The sequence below is a fragment of the Hemitrygon akajei genome, chromosome 3 (genome assembly GCF_048418815.1).
Source record: "Hemitrygon akajei chromosome 3, sHemAka1.3, whole genome shotgun sequence".
In the NCBI taxonomy this organism is placed as follows: domain Eukaryota; kingdom Metazoa; phylum Chordata; class Chondrichthyes; order Myliobatiformes; family Dasyatidae; genus Hemitrygon; species Hemitrygon akajei.
This window is the reverse complement of record NC_133126.1, coordinates 43,671,831-43,688,950: the sequence shown is the minus strand read 5'-3', so window position 1 is coordinate 43,688,950 and position 17,120 is coordinate 43,671,831. Positions and strand designations below refer to the sequence as shown.

At 35.1% G+C, this 17,120-nt stretch overlaps 1 protein-coding gene across 2 annotated transcripts in view; it reads right to left on the bottom strand.

Annotated features, from left to right (window-relative positions):
* Positions 1-17,120, bottom strand: part of rcor1 (REST corepressor 1) — a 119,512-nt gene that overhangs the window by 3,915 nt on the left and 98,477 nt on the right. The window contains exons 9-11 of one of the 2 annotated variants that reach the window (XM_073039712.1): positions 16,195-16,272; positions 1,931-1,988; positions 1,575-1,827 (exon numbers count right to left, since the gene is read on the bottom strand). In XM_073039712.1, the coding sequence (XP_072895813.1) occupies positions 1,575-1,827; positions 1,931-1,988; positions 16,195-16,272 (389 nt within the window). The remainder of the gene's footprint in view (positions 1-1,574; positions 1,828-1,930; positions 1,989-16,194; positions 16,273-17,120) is intronic. The other variant, XM_073039711.1, reaches the window with a different exon arrangement.

Below are 17,120 nucleotides of genomic sequence, written 5' to 3'. Positions count from 1 at the left end.
CAGTGAACTGAAATAGGAAGTACAAGTAGATTACTATTCCATTTGAAAGGATATTCTGTTTTGTTCTCTGATTGCCACTTGCAGGTCCTTTGCACTCACATCTTGCCTCATTCATTAATGAAAGTTTACCTTCCAGCTTATCATGGACCTTGTCAACCACCGTTGTTTTTTCCCCACTTCTCCATTTTTCATCTTAATAGTTGTTCTAAATATTAGTTGCCTCTAAGCTTTCAGATCTGAGAAACAAAGGCAGCAATGGGAACTGCTGGCAAAACTGCTGCCCCATGGTTCCAGTGACCTTGGTTTAATCCTAGTCTGTGTGGAGCTTGCCAGCTCTTTCTATAACTGCATGGACCTTCTCTGGGTGCTCTGGTATCATGCTAAAGATATGTTGGTTGGCAGGATAATTGGCTACCAATGTGCAGGTAGAATTGGAGGTAAGCGTGGTTGTTACAAACGGGGGGGGGGGGGGGGGAATATATAATATTGGTGTTGATGGGTGCCAAATAATCAGCATGAGCACAGTGTGAGCTTGGTTCTGTACTGTTTGACAATGACTTAGTATCTGTAATTATGAAAATTAGTCTGAAACGTTAACTGTTTCTCTCCACAGGTGCTGCCTGACTGGCTAAGTTCTTTCAGCATTCTCTCAAACTTAAATTATCTGATAAGGCCAAACTGGGCATTCAAGATATTTATTAAAGTAATAATGATTTATAATGTTTAAACAACTGACAATTTCGGCTTCCCCATGATTAAACCTGCAAAGAGACCTATCCAGTATTGCTTTCACTGCCTTTGTTGATTAGAAGCCTTTCTTTTTAAAAGTGTTTATTCAGTGTTCACAAAATTACTGTCAATTTCTGTCTCCCTAAGCTTCATGCTCTCAAAGCACAATAAAATTGAAGTAGAATAATTATTTTTCACTGCAACAATGTTTAAAGGCATAATGGCCAATGAGCATCCAAAAGTGGAGCGTGCTCCACTGCTTAAAAAGGTTGATTATTCTACTTGTATCCCACTTTTTCAGATCCCTTCATTCTTCGAACATCCATAAATCTGTCTCTACTCAGAAAACTTTTGATGATAAAAGCCTCCACAACCTTCAAGGATAGCAATTTCCAAAGATTCACAACCCCAAGTCAAGTCTCATCTCATTCCAAATGCCCCAATAGGTATTCTGATAGTGTGACCTCTGGTTCTGGGCTCAATTGAAGGGATTACCTTCTCCACATAAACCCTGACAAGTCACATAACTGTTTTAAAAAAATATCTGGAAAATTCAGGTCACATCTAGCCAAATCTTTCATATAGTAAGTTTACCTGAAGTTAGAAAAGGTACAAGCTAAATGAATAGCTTGACTAAATATAGGAAATAATTTAGCTTCATAAACAAATGTTATTTGCATTCTGTCTAACACTTAAAGGAGTAATGAATTAGTATTTTTTGCATAACATCTACAAGCCAACTGCCACACATCAGAAGCTACAACTCTCACATCCTTGTCAAACACGTTTTCCAGGATCTTGGAATATAATAGAATTAGATTTTGACAAGCAAGTGTGAAACGTACTAAGGCAAAGGATGGGGATTTACCTCCTCTTCCTCCTCAGAAAGTTTAGTAGCAACATCCGGAGAATTTTGGGATTTGTCACCAATGTTTCCATTTGCTTCTCCACTACCATGTTCTGCTTCCCATTCCTGAAGAACTTCTTCAAGGTTGAAACGACGACGGTAATTCACAAAGAAATTTTTCACTTGTACAACTGTCTTATTGCCAATTACATCTGAAATAGCTTGAAAATCTCGGCCATATTTTCTTATTGCTGGGGGAGAGGAAAAACCTATTACTCAACATGAAAGTTACATTTCAATTGACATTCCTGCATTACATCACAAACCAAAATAAGTATTGGGACATTTGCTTACCTTGCACAGCTAGCAGTTGCTCTTCAGTTGTCCAACGAGCATTAACTTTCTGATTTGTCTAAAGAACAAACTTGCAATTAATACTCCAAATGGCTTCACAAATAAATAATTACTTCTAATGAGTCCCTTCCTGTTGCCTTGCTAGCAAACTTTGAAGAGCAAGATGCTGCCATCAGAAAAATTGATTGGTGTCCAATTAATGTAATTCAACTATGATAGAGAAGGTATGAAAGTTAGCCCATAAACTGTAGGAATATGGCAATGGGATCTTTTTTGCTTCTTTAAATAAAGTTGATGGCTGATAAGACATTGTTTTAGAATCTCATCTGAAAATACGTTTCATGTGAAAATGCTAAACACATTTACATGGTATTAACTTGCATTTGAGCTGAAGTGGAGTAGAGTGTGTTCAGCTGGGAAGCTATTAAACAATACTTCAGCAATCATCTGATACACAGCAGTACATTTTAAACCTCCAAAGTGACCAGGGTTAACCAAGCTATAAACAATAGTTTATCAAGTTCACATCTACACATTAATACAAGGTTATAATGACAGGTTTTGGACTGGTTCTTTTCCCACAGATGCCACCTGACCTGCCAAGTGTTTCTCACATTTTCAGCTTATATTTCACATTTCTAGCATTTGCAGTTTTGTTATTATTCATTAATTACACATTTTGAAAATGGATTATGTACTGCAATACAAATGAATGTGTAACTGTAATTTGGTCTAAAAGTTAGAGGTCCAATGAAATTTTGCACAAGTGTTGTTTCTTCTGCATCCCTGCATTTTTGGACTTCCACCATTATATTGCAATATGATAAAATTAAAATAAAATAAAATAAAACAAAAGAGATGGTTGTTGACTTCAGGAGAGCACGGAGCGACCACTCCCTGTTGAACATCGACGGCTCCTCGGTAGAGATCGTAAAGAGCACCAAATTTCTTGGTGTTCACCTGGCGGAGAATCTCACCTGGTCCCTCAACACCAGCTCCATAGCAAAGAAAGCCCAGCAGCGTCTCTACTTTCTGCGAAGGCTGAGGAAATTCCATCTCCCACCCCCCATCCTCATAACATTCTACAGGGGTTGTATTGAGAGCATCCTGAGCAGCTGCATCACAGCCTGGCTCGGAAATTGCACCATCTCGGATCGCAAGACCCTGCAATGGATAGTGAGGTCAGCTGAGAAGATCTCTTCCCACCATCATGGACATCTACACTACACGCTGCATCTGCAAAGGAAACAGCATTATGAAGGACCCCACGCACCGCTCATACAAACTCTTCTCCCCCCCTGCCGTCTGGGAAAAGATTCCGAAGCATTCGGGCTCTCACGACCAGACTATGCAACAGTTCCCCCCCCCCACCCCGCCCCAGCTATCAGACTCCTTAATACCCAGAGCCTGGACTGACATCTTGCCCTATTGTCTTGTTTATTATTTATTGTAATGCCTGCACTGTTTTTGTGCACTTTATGCAGTCCTGGGTAGCTTTCTCTGTGCTGTTGTTGTGCTTTTTTTTAAAGTAGTTCAGTCTAGTTTTTGTACTGTGTCATGTAACACCACGGTCCTGAAAAACATTGTCTCACTTTTACTATGCACTGTACCAGCAGTTATGGTCGAAATGACAATAAAAGTGACTTGACTTGATAAAAAACTAAGCCAAATAAACCTAATGCCACAACGTTAACTCTCCACACACCCAAACCTGTGCCTGTGACATTATTTGTATGAACTTTTGGAATGTGTTTAAATATTCCACATGAGATTATTAATAAAATGAAAGTGGACAGGAATTGGGATAGTCTTTGTTTGGAAATTAATTACGAAAGAGGCACAATAAGAATATGGTCTGTTTACCCTGTATACCTCAGACTTTAAATACAACACAGTCATGTCATCTGCAAAAATTCTCTGATGACTCAGCAATAGTTGAATGTATAAACAGAGAACAGGAGGATGAATACAGGGCCCTGGTGGAGGACTTTGTCATATGGCACAGCTGAATCATCTGCAGCTCAACATCAGGAAGACAAAGATGGGCTTTAGGAAGACGAAGCCTGCATTGCTCCCTTTTGCTATTGATGTGGATGTGGTGAGGACCTACAAATACCTGGGGGTGCACCTGGATGACAGACTTGAGTGAAGCACCAACACAGATGCTCTGTACAAGGGCCAGAGTCGCTTCTATTTCCTGAGGAGACCGAGGTCCTTTGGAGTATGCAGGCGTCTCTTTCACGTGTTCTACCAGTCTGCTGTCGCCAGTACAATCTTCTATGTGATGGTGTGCTAGGGCAATGGCATCAACATTGCTGATGCCAACAGGCTCATTAAACTGATTAGAAGAGAGTCAAACTGGACATACTGGAGGCTGTGATAGAACAAAGGACCCTCCAGAAAATCCTGGCAACACTAGACAATGTTTTTTACCTTCTCCATGCCACCTTGCACTTTCAAGTAAAAGTTTAAGACAACTGCGCTGCTCCAAAGAGCACTACATAAGGTCATTCTTACCCTCGGCCATTAGGCTCTATAATGAATTAACCTATAGCAGGGGAAGCAATGACCCCCCCCCCCCCTTCCTGTTAGGCCATTAACCTGTTTATTAGAGCTCTGCTTAGCTCTGTTTACCACACCCTGCTATCGTGGACACCCTGTGCAATTCTATCATCACTTCTTATCTGGACAGTGTGAATGTACACCCATTACTGTATAATATTACATTAATTCTTGCACTACCATCTTATCAGTGTGAAACTTGAAATCTTGTAATCTTTGACTTGTAAATCTTGTACATCTTATATTTAAGGTAACTTTTATTCTTTCTTACTTCTCTTACAATATTAGTATATCTGTGCACTTGTAATACTGTAATTTCCTTTCGGATCAATAAAGTACCTATCAATCAATCAATTCTTTTATTGTAGAATGTGACAAATGATATATTATCAATCTTTATATTAGTTAAATAAAAGAGTACATATATATAAACAAGAGGAAAATTATCTCTTATCTATATCACAAATATCTATATCAATAACAATTCAAATAAAAGGAAAAATAGAGGTCAGCAGGAGACGCTCATGGAGTGAGCACTGTTTCAGATTCGCTCCATAACCTTTACTTTTTTTAACCTATGATCACCCTTATTTAACGTACTTTTACCTACGCCAAAAGATTTTTGCTACTTTTTTGGACTTATCTTTAAGAGACTATTGTGAATTTTGAAGAAATGAGTACAGAAATGGCTTTGAGATCTAAAGGGCGAGAATCCAGGAAAGATTCTAACGGGAACTGAAGGAAAAAGCGCACTGAATTGACTTATGAAATGTTATTGGAGCTTTTAAATGAAAAATTTGAACAGCGACCACAAATTTTCAAACAAGATATAAAGGCTTTTCAGGAATATATGGATAAGATTGATTCAGTAGTTAACCAGCAGCAAGCTCTAATCGCAACTTTGCAAGAGGACGCTCGGAAGCGAGACTTGATAATCGAAAAACTGGAGCAGAAATTATCTTCGACGATTAAACAGGTGGAAACACTTAAAGCCAAGAGTGTCGACTTTGAAAATCGGTCCAGAAGACAGAACTTACGCATACTTGGTCTCCTGGAAGGTATTGAACAAGGGGACCCTTCGAAGTATTTTGCTCAACTTTTAAAGGATGCGTTTCCTTCTGTATTCCCAGACAGTCCTCCGTTACTTGATCACGCCCACAGAATTATGCGCCGATCACCAAGTTCTACATCTAAACCACTGGTTGTAATTGTCCGATTTCACTATGTGCATGTCAAAGAGCAACTTATTCGTGTGGCTCGGCGTTTAGGGATGGTCAAATTCCAAGAATTCGATTTTCGATTAGTGGAGGATTTTAGCCCAGAAGTAATGAAGTCAAGGCTTCTTTTTAAACCTCTGATGTCCGAATGTTATGAGAAAAATCTAAAACCTGCGCTCTTGTACCCTGCGAAGCTCAGAATCTCACCTCCGAATGCACCACGGCGTGTTCTTCTCTCCACATCTGAAGCTCGAAGCTTTCTGGATGAGCATTATTCTACTGTTTGACTCTCATTTTTAATAAATGAGTGATTTTGATTGTTACAAAATAGTTTTTGTTTCCAAAACCAGATTTTGTTTCTGGCTATTGGTGTAGGTTTACTCTATATTTTATATTCTAATTAAAGTTTTTTTTTTCGATGTACTAATCTTTTTATTTTACTTACTTTAACCACTGTACTTTATCTTGGTCATTATTATTAATCCTTCGAAGGTGAATTTTTTTTTTACTAAGATGGCGGTTTCTTTAAAATATTTTTTGCTTTTTTTTTTATTTCGCCATTTTTTTTCTCTCGTCTTCTTCGTGCATTTTTTTTTATCACAGTTTAAATTTTTTTTGGTTTGTTTGCGTTTTAACCCGATTTATAAGTTACTAGTGATTATATTCTTTTTGTTTTTTTACTAGCAATTATATTAAGAAGTTTGTTTTATTACAGTGATCATTATTTTTTTGGAGCTTGGGTGGATCTTTTTTTTCCTTTATATACGGAGTTGCCTTCTGCTGATATGGGGGTAGATTTAGTTTCATTCCTCTTTCTTCCCAGCCTTCTCCTGGCTTGGGAGGGGCTTTCTCTTCTTGGGTGGGGGCTGGGTTTTTTTTCCCCTAAATCCATTGTTCTTTTTATCAGTTTTTTTTTCATTTGGGCTGATTTTAAACTACTAAAACGTCTGCGATGTCGTCACTTCCGGGTCCGCCCCTTATTTTTGTTCCTCTTCCAGGTGCATGAGTTCATACTTTGGTTAAGCCTTTATATACCAAAGGGTTGATTTCAGAAATATGGCTCAGACCATTAATTTTGTCTCTTGGAATACTAATGGCTTAAACCATCCGATTAAACGGAAAAAGATTTTCAAAGTATTCCAAAGACTGAATGCACATATTATTTTTGTACAAGAAACTCATGTGGGGAAAGAGGACAATCATTGTCTTTTTAGGTTTTGGAGGGGCCAACAGTACCATTCGAATTCGAATGCTAAAGTAAAGGGAGTTTCAATTTTTATTGACTCCTCTATTGCATTTGTTTAACACGATATTATTTCGGATCCGAATGGTAGATTTTTGTTAATTACTGGGTTACTTTTTAACAAAAAGGTTGCTATGGTTAATGTTTATGCTCCAAATGTGGATTATCCCGATTTTTTAAGTCCTTATTTACTTCCCTACCTAATCTAAATGAATATAGGTTAATAATGGGTGGTGACTTTAATTGTTGTTTAAATCCTTTGTTGGACAGATCTGTATCTACTCAGACTTTACCTAATAAGTCGGCCACTTATATTAATTCTTTTTTGACTGATAATGGAATTTTTGATATTTCGGCGTTCTAAGGACAAAGAGTTCTCATTTTTCTCACATGTTTATCATTCTTACTCGAGAATTGATTTTTTTTATTGACTCTTGTTTTATTCCATCAGTAATTGGTTGTAATTATGATATTATAGCCATTTCTGACCATGCTTCATTAAAACTTTCTATTAAATTTATGGATACAGCTTCTAGTGCTAGACAATGGCGATTTGATTCTACCTTACTGCAAGATCCGGATTTCATTAAATTTATGAAGGAACAGATCGATTTCTTCTTTTCAACTAATTCCACGGATGATATTTCTTGCGGAATACTTTGGGACACTTTTAAAGCATATATACGTGGACAGATTATCTCCTATTCCGTTGGTTTGAGAAAACGCATTAAGGAGGAAACTCTTTTATTGGTTGATAAAATTAAAGAGATTGACAAGAAATATTCGATTGCTCCTAGTAAGGAGCTTTACAAACAAAGGGTTGAACTTCAAATGGAACATAGTTTATTACTTACATCTTCCATTGAAAATCAATTAATGAAAACCAGATCTGATTTTTATATACACAGTGATAAATCGGGTAAACTGTTAGCTAATCAATTGAAGAATGCTTTGGTTAAACGCCAAATTATTAAGATTCGTCAGCAGAATGGTGATTTGACAGTTAACCATGATGAGATAAACAAATCTTTTCAAGATTTTTATACCTCCCTGTATCATTCTGAATTCCCTCATGATTATAATATCATCATGTATGATTTTCTTGGGAAATTGAATTTTCCAAAATTATCAGATGATCTTTCAATATTTGAAACTCCTATTACGGATGCAGAAATTAAAGGGGTTATTTCCTCTATGAACTCTGGGAAAGTACCAGGTCCAGATGGGTAGACAGTAGAATTTTTTACATGTTTTTCCTCTACTCTTTCTCCTTGGTTATGCAGGGTTTTTGAAGAAGCAATTAGATTGGGTAATCTGCCACAATCTTTTTATAGAACTTCCATTTCTTTAATATTGAAGAAAGATAAAGACCCTACTGACTGTGCATCCTATAGACCAATATCCTTATTGAATGTAGATTCCAAGATCTTTTCCAAGTTACTGGCATCCAGGCTGGAGAAGGTATTACCTCAAATTATCTCGGAAGATCAAACTGGTTTTATTAAAAATTGCTATTCTTTTTTCAATGTTAGGAGATTATTGAATATTGTTTATACTCCTTCACATAGCACCTCAGAATGTGTCATTTCATTAGATGCGGAGAAAGCATTTGATAGAGTTGAATGGCCAGACTTATTTACTGTGCTTGAGAAGTTTAATTTTAGTCTGACATTCATTTCCTGGATTAAACTGATATATCATACTCCAGTAGCCTTAGTTTTTATTAACAATCAAAGATCTCCCTTTTTTCGTTTATTTTGGGGTACTAGACAAGGCTGTCCTCTTAGTCCATTATTATTTGACATTGCTTTAAAACCCTTGGCAATTGCTATTAGAGAATCACCAAACATTTTTGGCATTACTCGTGGGACGGATATACATAAGTTATCATTATATGCAGATGATTTATTATTATTTATTTCTGATCCTGAGAAATCCATTCCTGCAGTTTTATCATTGTTGGCTCAATTTAGTAATTTTTCCGGGTATAAATTAAATCTTAATAAGAGTGAATTGTTTCCTTTAAATAGACAGGTTCCAATTTATGGAAATGTACCTTTTAAATTAGTTAATGACTCTTTTATATACTTAGGGATTAAAATCACAAAAAATTATAAGGACTTATTTAAGGTTAATTTTTTACCCTTAATCGATCAGATTAAATGTTTGTTTACTAAATGGTCACCATTATCTTTATCTCTGATAGGTCGGATTAATGCTATTAAGATGATTATTTTACTCAAGTTTTTATATATATTTCAAGCGGTACCAATTTTTATTCCGAAATCTTTTTTTGCTAATGTTGATTCAAGAATTTCCTCATATATATGGCAGATTAAAAATCCTAGATTAGGTAAAAAATATTTACAGAAGGCAAGGAATAAAGGTGGATTGGCATTGCCTAATCTTAGATTTTATTATTGGGCAGTCAATATCCGATATTTGATATGTTGGTTAAAGGATTGGGATTTATCTTTTAGCCCTCATTGGGTGAACTTGGAAATTAAATCTGTGCAAGGATTTTTATTGGGTTCTATTTTAGGGTCTTCTCTTCCCTTTGCTCTTTCTAAATTGCAGAAACGAATTGACAATCCGATAGTTAAACATACTTTACGTATATGGTTTCAATTTCGGAAATTTTTTGGGTTGACTCAGTTTGTTTTAAATATTCCTATTGTATCCAATTTCTTTTTTTATCCTTCTATTATAGACCAAGCTTATTCAGCTTGGAAGATTAAAGGATTACTACAATTTTCCGATTTATTTTTGGATAATTGTTTTATGTCTTTTGCACAATTATCTAATAAATATAATTTGCCTAGATTTCATTTTTTTAGATATTTACAGATTAGGAATTTCTTAAATACTGTACTTCCTACCTTTCCAAATCTTGAGTTTTCGGGTATTTTGGAGAATTTGTTAGAACTAAATCCTTCTCAGAAAGGTGTAATATCAAAACTCTACAATATAATTATGAAAATACGTTCAGAGCCCTTCTGTAAGATTAAAAATGATTGGGAAATAGAACTTAATCTTACTATCCCTATTGAGAATTGGGATAAAATTCTTCAATTGGTCAATTTATCATCTATATGTGCTAAACATTCATTAATTCAGTTTAAAGTTGTGCACAGGGCTCATATGTCTAAGGATAAATTGGCTCGTTTTTATTCCTATATAAATCCTATTTGTGACAGATGTCATTCTGAGATAGGGTCTTTAACTCATATGTTTTGGTCATGTCCGCTTTTGAAAAAGTATTGGAAAGACATTTTTGATATTATTTCCACGGTATTGAACATTGATTTACAACCTCATCCTATTACTGCAATTTTTGGTTTACCGATGATGGACTCAGTCCATTTATCTTCTTCTGCTTGTCAAATGATTGCATTTCTTACATTAATGGCTAGAAGATTTATTTTGTTGAATTGGAAAGAAATTAATCCTCCTACCGTATTTCATTGGTTTTCTCAAACTATGTTATGTCTAAATTTAGAAAAAATTAGAAGTGTTGTATTTGACCCTTTTATTAAATTTGAAAAGATATGGAGACCATTTATTCAATATTTTCATATGATGTAATGTGACCCTGTTCCAAGCCTATTTGTTTTTCCAGTTTTGATTTTACATATGTTGAGAGGATCAGAGTTGACGACACTGATGATTTTGTATTTTTGTTAGATATTATAAACAGCCCATTTTTTTTCATCTATATTTTTTTCCTCTTTTTTTTTTTCTTTTTTCTTCCTTATTAGTTATTAGGTTGTTAGATTAGTTTTTCCAGCATAATTTTTTTTTTCTTTTTCTCTTTTCTGTTTTTTTTAATATATATTATGATACCTAGTTTTGCTTTGTTTATATGTTACTTGTATCGTCCATGATTTGGGAAGACTCATTTATATTGTAACTATTGCTCATGTATCCTTTCATGTTCAGTTTAAATTTGTATGTTTGTAATCCCATTATCTGTGTATTAATCTTATTATGTTTATATTAATAATAATAATAAAAAGATTGGAAAAGAAAAGAAAAAAGGAAAAATAAATATTATCAAGATCATATATAGTATTAATTCTAATAATATATAAGGGAAAAGATAATTGATTCTCCTCTTATCCATAAAAAGAGAAAATATAAAGAAACTTTTATAATTGAAATGTACACAAAAAAAACCCCAAACACAAAAAACCAAAAAAAAAAGAAAGAAAGAACTGGGCAGCTCAAACTGAGAGTGAAAGCAAGAAAAAAAAAGGAAACAGTTTCTGATCAAATCCAAAACTTCAAAAAGGTAACTGGAAGGACCATGTCAGAGCATATGAAAATATTGCATAAAAGGTCGCCAAGTTTCCTCAAATTGAGAGGATCTATCAAATGTCCGACTTCTTATTTTCTCTAAACTTAAACAGGACATAATGGAGGTAAGCCAATAAATAACAGTAGGTGGATTAGAATCCTTCCATTTAAGCAAAATGGCTCTCCTAGCCAATAAAGTTGTAAAAGCTATCATCCGTTGAGCAGAAACAGGAATATCACCGGCTTCAGATGGAATGATCCCAAAAATTGCTGTAAGTAAATTCGGTTGTAGATCCGAATTCAAAACTTTTGATAAAGTTTTAAAGCTTTTTTCCAAAAATTATCTAACTTGATACAAGACCAGAACATATGTGTTAAAGTAGCTACCTCAATATTACATCTATTGCAAATAGAATATCAGAAAAAAAATACGTGCTAATTTGTCCTTTGAAATATGCGCCCGATGCTCTACCTTGAATTGTATCAAGGAATGATGGGCACAAATAGAAGTATTTACCAAATAAAAAATGTTATCCCATTGATTATCTGAAAGTGACTTTCGAAACTCCAATTCCCACACAGCTTTAATTTTATCATTAGATAACATACACAAATTCAATAACCATTTATAAATTATAGCTATCAGTCCTTTTTGAAATGGTTTGACCTGAAAAAGAGTATCAATAATATTGGGTGAATAAGCCGAGGGAAAATCTGGAAGTAAACTACATAGAAAATTCCTAATTTGTAAATATCTAAAAAAGTGTACATTAGATAGGTCATATTTATCCACTGAGTGAAAGACATTAGACAATTGCCCATGAACGAATCTAAAAAAGTTACTATTCATTTGGTTTTCCAAATTGAAAAGGTCTGATCGAAAATTGAAGGTTTAAAAAAATAATTAAGATGAATTTTACTAGAAAGAACAAAATTATTAAAGTCAAAGGATCTACGAAACTGAAACCAAATTCTTAATGTATGTTTAATAATAGGATTAAGGTCTTGACTACCAATCTTAGAAAGCAAAAAAGGAAGAGGAGCTCCCAGTAAAGAGGCCGAAGAATACCCCTTCACTGAGGTTTTCTCCAAATCCACCCATAAGGGACAGTCATGTATATCTGAAAAATGAATCCAAAAAGAGATATAATGAATGTTAATTGCCCAATAGTACAATCTAAAGTTTGGCAAAGCCATACCACCATACAACTGAGGGTATGTCAAATTTGGTTATTTGGGATATGATGAAATCTTTTCTTAGGGGACAGATAATTTCATATTCAGCAGCTTTAAGAAGGAAAACTAAAGCGGAGCTTTTAGTGATTACTTACAGGATGAAAGAAATAGGTAAAGTTTATTCAGTATTACTGAAGATTTATATAAGGAAAGGGTGAAACTTCAAATGCAGCATGACTTGCTATTGACTTATTCCATCGAGCAGCAACTTTTGAAATTGAAAAGTCAATTTTATATATATGGAGATAAATCAGGCAAACTGTTAGCTGCTCAACTCAAATCAACTATGGCTAGAAGGCAGATTTTGAAAGTATGAAGATCTGACAGAACTGAAACATCAGATTGTCAGGAAATTAATAAAGCTTTTTTGGACTTTTACTCTAATCTTTATAAATCTGATTTTCCAGACAACGCTACTTCTATGAATGAATTTCTGCTAAGATTGAATATACCCCAAATTTCTACCCAAGATATGAATACTTTAGATGCACCCATTAATCGAGAGGAAATAGCTGAAGTTATATCTTCTTTTCAATCAGGTAAAGCTCTGGGACTGGATGGATTTACGGTAGAATTTTTAAAGACGTTTACGGATATTCTTACACCTCATCTATGCCAAATTTTTACTGAATCTATATCTTCTGGGACCCTCTCAAAAGCTCTTTATGAGGCATCAATTTCATTAATTCCCAAAAAAGGAAAAGATTTATCTGAATGTGCCTCTTACATACCAATTTCCTTATTAAATGTGGATTCTAAAATTCTTTCTAAGATTTTGGCCAACAGGCTTGAGAATGTTTTACCTAAGGATCAAACTGGATTTATTGAGAATAGATATTCATATTTTAATATTCGGATATTACTGAACATCATTCATACCTCTCCATCTAAAGAATTTGAAAGTGCTGTTTCTCTTGATGCAGAGAAAGCCTTTGATAGGGTAGAATGGCCCTATTTATTTCAGGTTTTAGAAAAATTTAATTTTTGTCCAAGTTTTATTTCCTGGATTAAGCTGATTTATCAAGCCCCTACTGTGGCAGTTATAACTAATAATCAAAAATCTTCTTATTTTAGGTTATATAGAGGTACCCGGCAGGGTTGCCCTCTTAGTCCGCTGTTAATCAACCTGGCTCTAGAACCTCCTGCTACTGCTCTTCGGGACTCCAATAAGGATCTAGGTATTAAGGGAGGAGATATAGTGCATAAGATTTCGTTGTATGAAGATGACTTGTTAGTTTATATTTCAGATCCTAAGAAACCTATTCCTGCTTTGTTATCTATATTTTCTGAATTTAGTAGTTTTTCTGGATATAAATTAAATTTGCACAAAAATGAGTTATTTCCTATTAACAACTATTTCGATCAATATGACTAATTTCCTTTCAGTATTGCTAAAAATAACTTTACTTATCTCAGTATTAAAATTACCAAAAATTTTAATGACCTGTATAAATATAACTTTCTTCCACTAGTTGATTATATGCAACAAGTAATATCTAAGTGGTCTCTTATGATATTATCATTAATTGGCCATATTAATGCTATTAAAATGACAGTGTTACTGAAGTTTTTATATGCATTCCAAGCAATCCCCTCTTTTGTTCCTAAATTGTTTTTTGATAGAATAGACTAAAATTTTATCTTTTATTTGGAATAATAAAAATCATAGATTGAGTAAACCTTTATTGCAGAATTTTTTTTTAAAGTATGGTGGTATTGCAAATGATATATTTTAACCATGAGGAGACTATTGGGACAGGAACTTCAAATTTTCCAGTTTGACTTGAATGAACAAACAATCCAAGTCAAGGATGATTAATTCCCATCTCCAAATGGGAATTAGGAACTTTTAAAGAACATGCACTAACTCAGTGAGAAATACAATAGAGATATGAAGCATGGAAATAGTTGTTTTGTTACCCGAACCTAATTCCCTTTGCTTGCACTTGGCCAATATTCTTCTAAACCTTTTCTATTCAAGTATCTAAATGTCTTTTCCCTACATATACTCTGGCAGCCATATATCTACACACTTGTATGTTCCCTTCTCACCTGAAACCAATGTCCTCTAGTTTTAAACTCCTCTACCTTTGGAAAAAGTGTGACCACCCACTTCAACTTTGCCCCTCATGATTTTATATACAAATCGTTGATAGGTCAACCTTCAGCTTCTTTCAAGCTGAAGTCCCAGCCTGTCCTTAATTCTAGCTGTCCTGTCCTGGTAGCATCCTCTTGATTTTTTTTTCTGTATCCTTTCCATCTGTAACATCCTTCCTCTAGGTGGGAAACCAAAACAGAACGTAATACTCCAAGAATGGTCTTGTATGGCTGTAATGGGTTGAAACAATGTCTTAACCAAATAAGAGCATGTGATATGCCGTCCTCAATACCTGTTAGTATTATTGCTTTCACACAGTTATATCCTTTGGTCTCTCATCTACAACATTTCCCTGGGTCCTGCCATTCAATTTGTATATCCTATAATGGTTTACCTTCCCAAAATGCACAATTTCATATTTGACTATGTTAAATACTATTTGCCATTCCTTTGTCCACTTTCATTGTTGATCTAGAATTTGCTGTAACTTTTTGACAAACTTCATCATTGTCCACTATATCACCAATATTGGTGTCATCCACAAAGTTTCTAATTATATCACCTATGCTTGCACCCAAATCGTTAACATAGATGGACCCAGCACTGATTCCTACAGTACATTATCTGGCACAGTCCTCAAACCTGAAGAAGCAACTCTGTGCTACCTGACTCCTCCTATCACAATGTCACTGTATCTGATTGGCAAGCACACCCTGTGACTTAATCTTTTGTTAATAAATTTTAAAAAGGCTAACAAAAAGAAATGTTAAACAGACTATCTTCTTGTATTTCAATGTAGGTTAGGGCAGAGTATGAAGAAAATTGTTTTTCAAATATATCAGATAGGATTAAATACCATCTGGAACACAGGATTTAGATATCTTGATCACTCTATTCCCGGAAAATTAAACTGGCCTTGAATCATGTGAACCGTCAATTCAGCACAAAGATGCTGAGCCTGGATTAGAAACTCCATATTCTTTTACTCATGTTTCCTGAATTAAAGACTGCAGTGTTAAGAAGGTATTAAAATGTTAATGGAATTTTTATAGATTGGATACAAAGGAACTAGTTTTACAAAAGGCAAAGCAAAATGAGCACAAGTCTAAACCCAAGCTTGGGAGCAAAAATTAAGTAATCTCTTCTGCGATCTGTGCTGGGCTTTCATAAGCTAATTTTCAGCCCAAATGCAAGTTGCTACCGATTTTAAGTGCAAGTTGCCTGTCACTTCTGTCAATTAAGGCAGAGGCATGCTAACAGTATGCTTTTCATTACACAGTTCATCGCTTATAGAATGGGACCAGGATAAGGGCCAATACTGGCTTGGATACCACTAGCTCAAAACTCAACTCATGTTATTTAAAATACAATAAAATAAAGATTGGCAACAAGAGGATGGCAACACGTGAACAATTACAAAAGGTGGGGTGCTTCACACAAAGAATAAAAGCCTTTAGTGACACTATCTTGGGTTTAAAAGTGTATCGATGCATCATGTGCTCATAAAGTACACAAGATATGTGAGAACAAAGAGCATCTTTCTAATGCTTTAGGCAGGGAAATATTTAAGATAATATAAATAATACATGCATCTAGGTGAACACTTCTTTACCTCCAATGGCTTGAATTCCTCTATCCCACCATGTAATTTTTGTTTCAGAGCACCATTTATTTGTTTCACATTCTGGATCTAGAATTAAAAAAAAACTCATGAGCAAAGAATGTGGTACCAGGGGTGCCATGGTAATGTAGTGGTCAGCACGATGCTATTACAGCCTGGGGCAGAGTTCAGAGTTCACTATCTCTGCCATCTAAGTTTGGATGTCCTTCCCGGGAGTGATTGGATTTCCTCCCACATTACAAAGGCATACTGATTCATAGTTCAATTGCCATAGTAAACTGTCCTGTGATTAGGGTAGGTTTAATTAGCTGGGTCGTTGGGGAGCTCAGATTGCTAGGCCGGAAGGCCTGTTCCATGTTGTATCTCCAAATAAAATTAAAATAAATGTCTCCAATGACATTTTGAAAAATATTTTAAACTTACCACTTATTTTTTTGCTGCTATACTACATGGTACTATGCCATGAATAATTCTTCTTCCTTCAACCCTCATCACTGACTTGTGGGGATGCAAGTTGTTCTTTACTATCACATTCATATTACTTTCTTTCTTTTATCAAGCTTTATCAAGGAGTGCTGAGTAGCCCCTTTGATTTTACAGCCCTTAGTAGCCAAGGATGATCCCCTTTGTACACAATTCAGAGGTGTTGGCATTGGCTCATGTCTCATAATCTAATCCATGGAGACCAATTACAGGTCTGGGAGGACCAGACATAAAAGTTGGGTGGTTTTAAAGGATCAACAGTGCCAGGTACAGTGAATTGAAAGTGGGAGGTAGAGGTTATGCCAGAAGACAAATAGTATATTTTGGGAGGTGAATTTGATCTGATTGTAAGAGACAGGAGGTGAGCAAATCTCATCAACCCCTTTTTCTCCATATTAGCTTTCTCTCGTCAACTGGCAGACCTTCAGGATGCA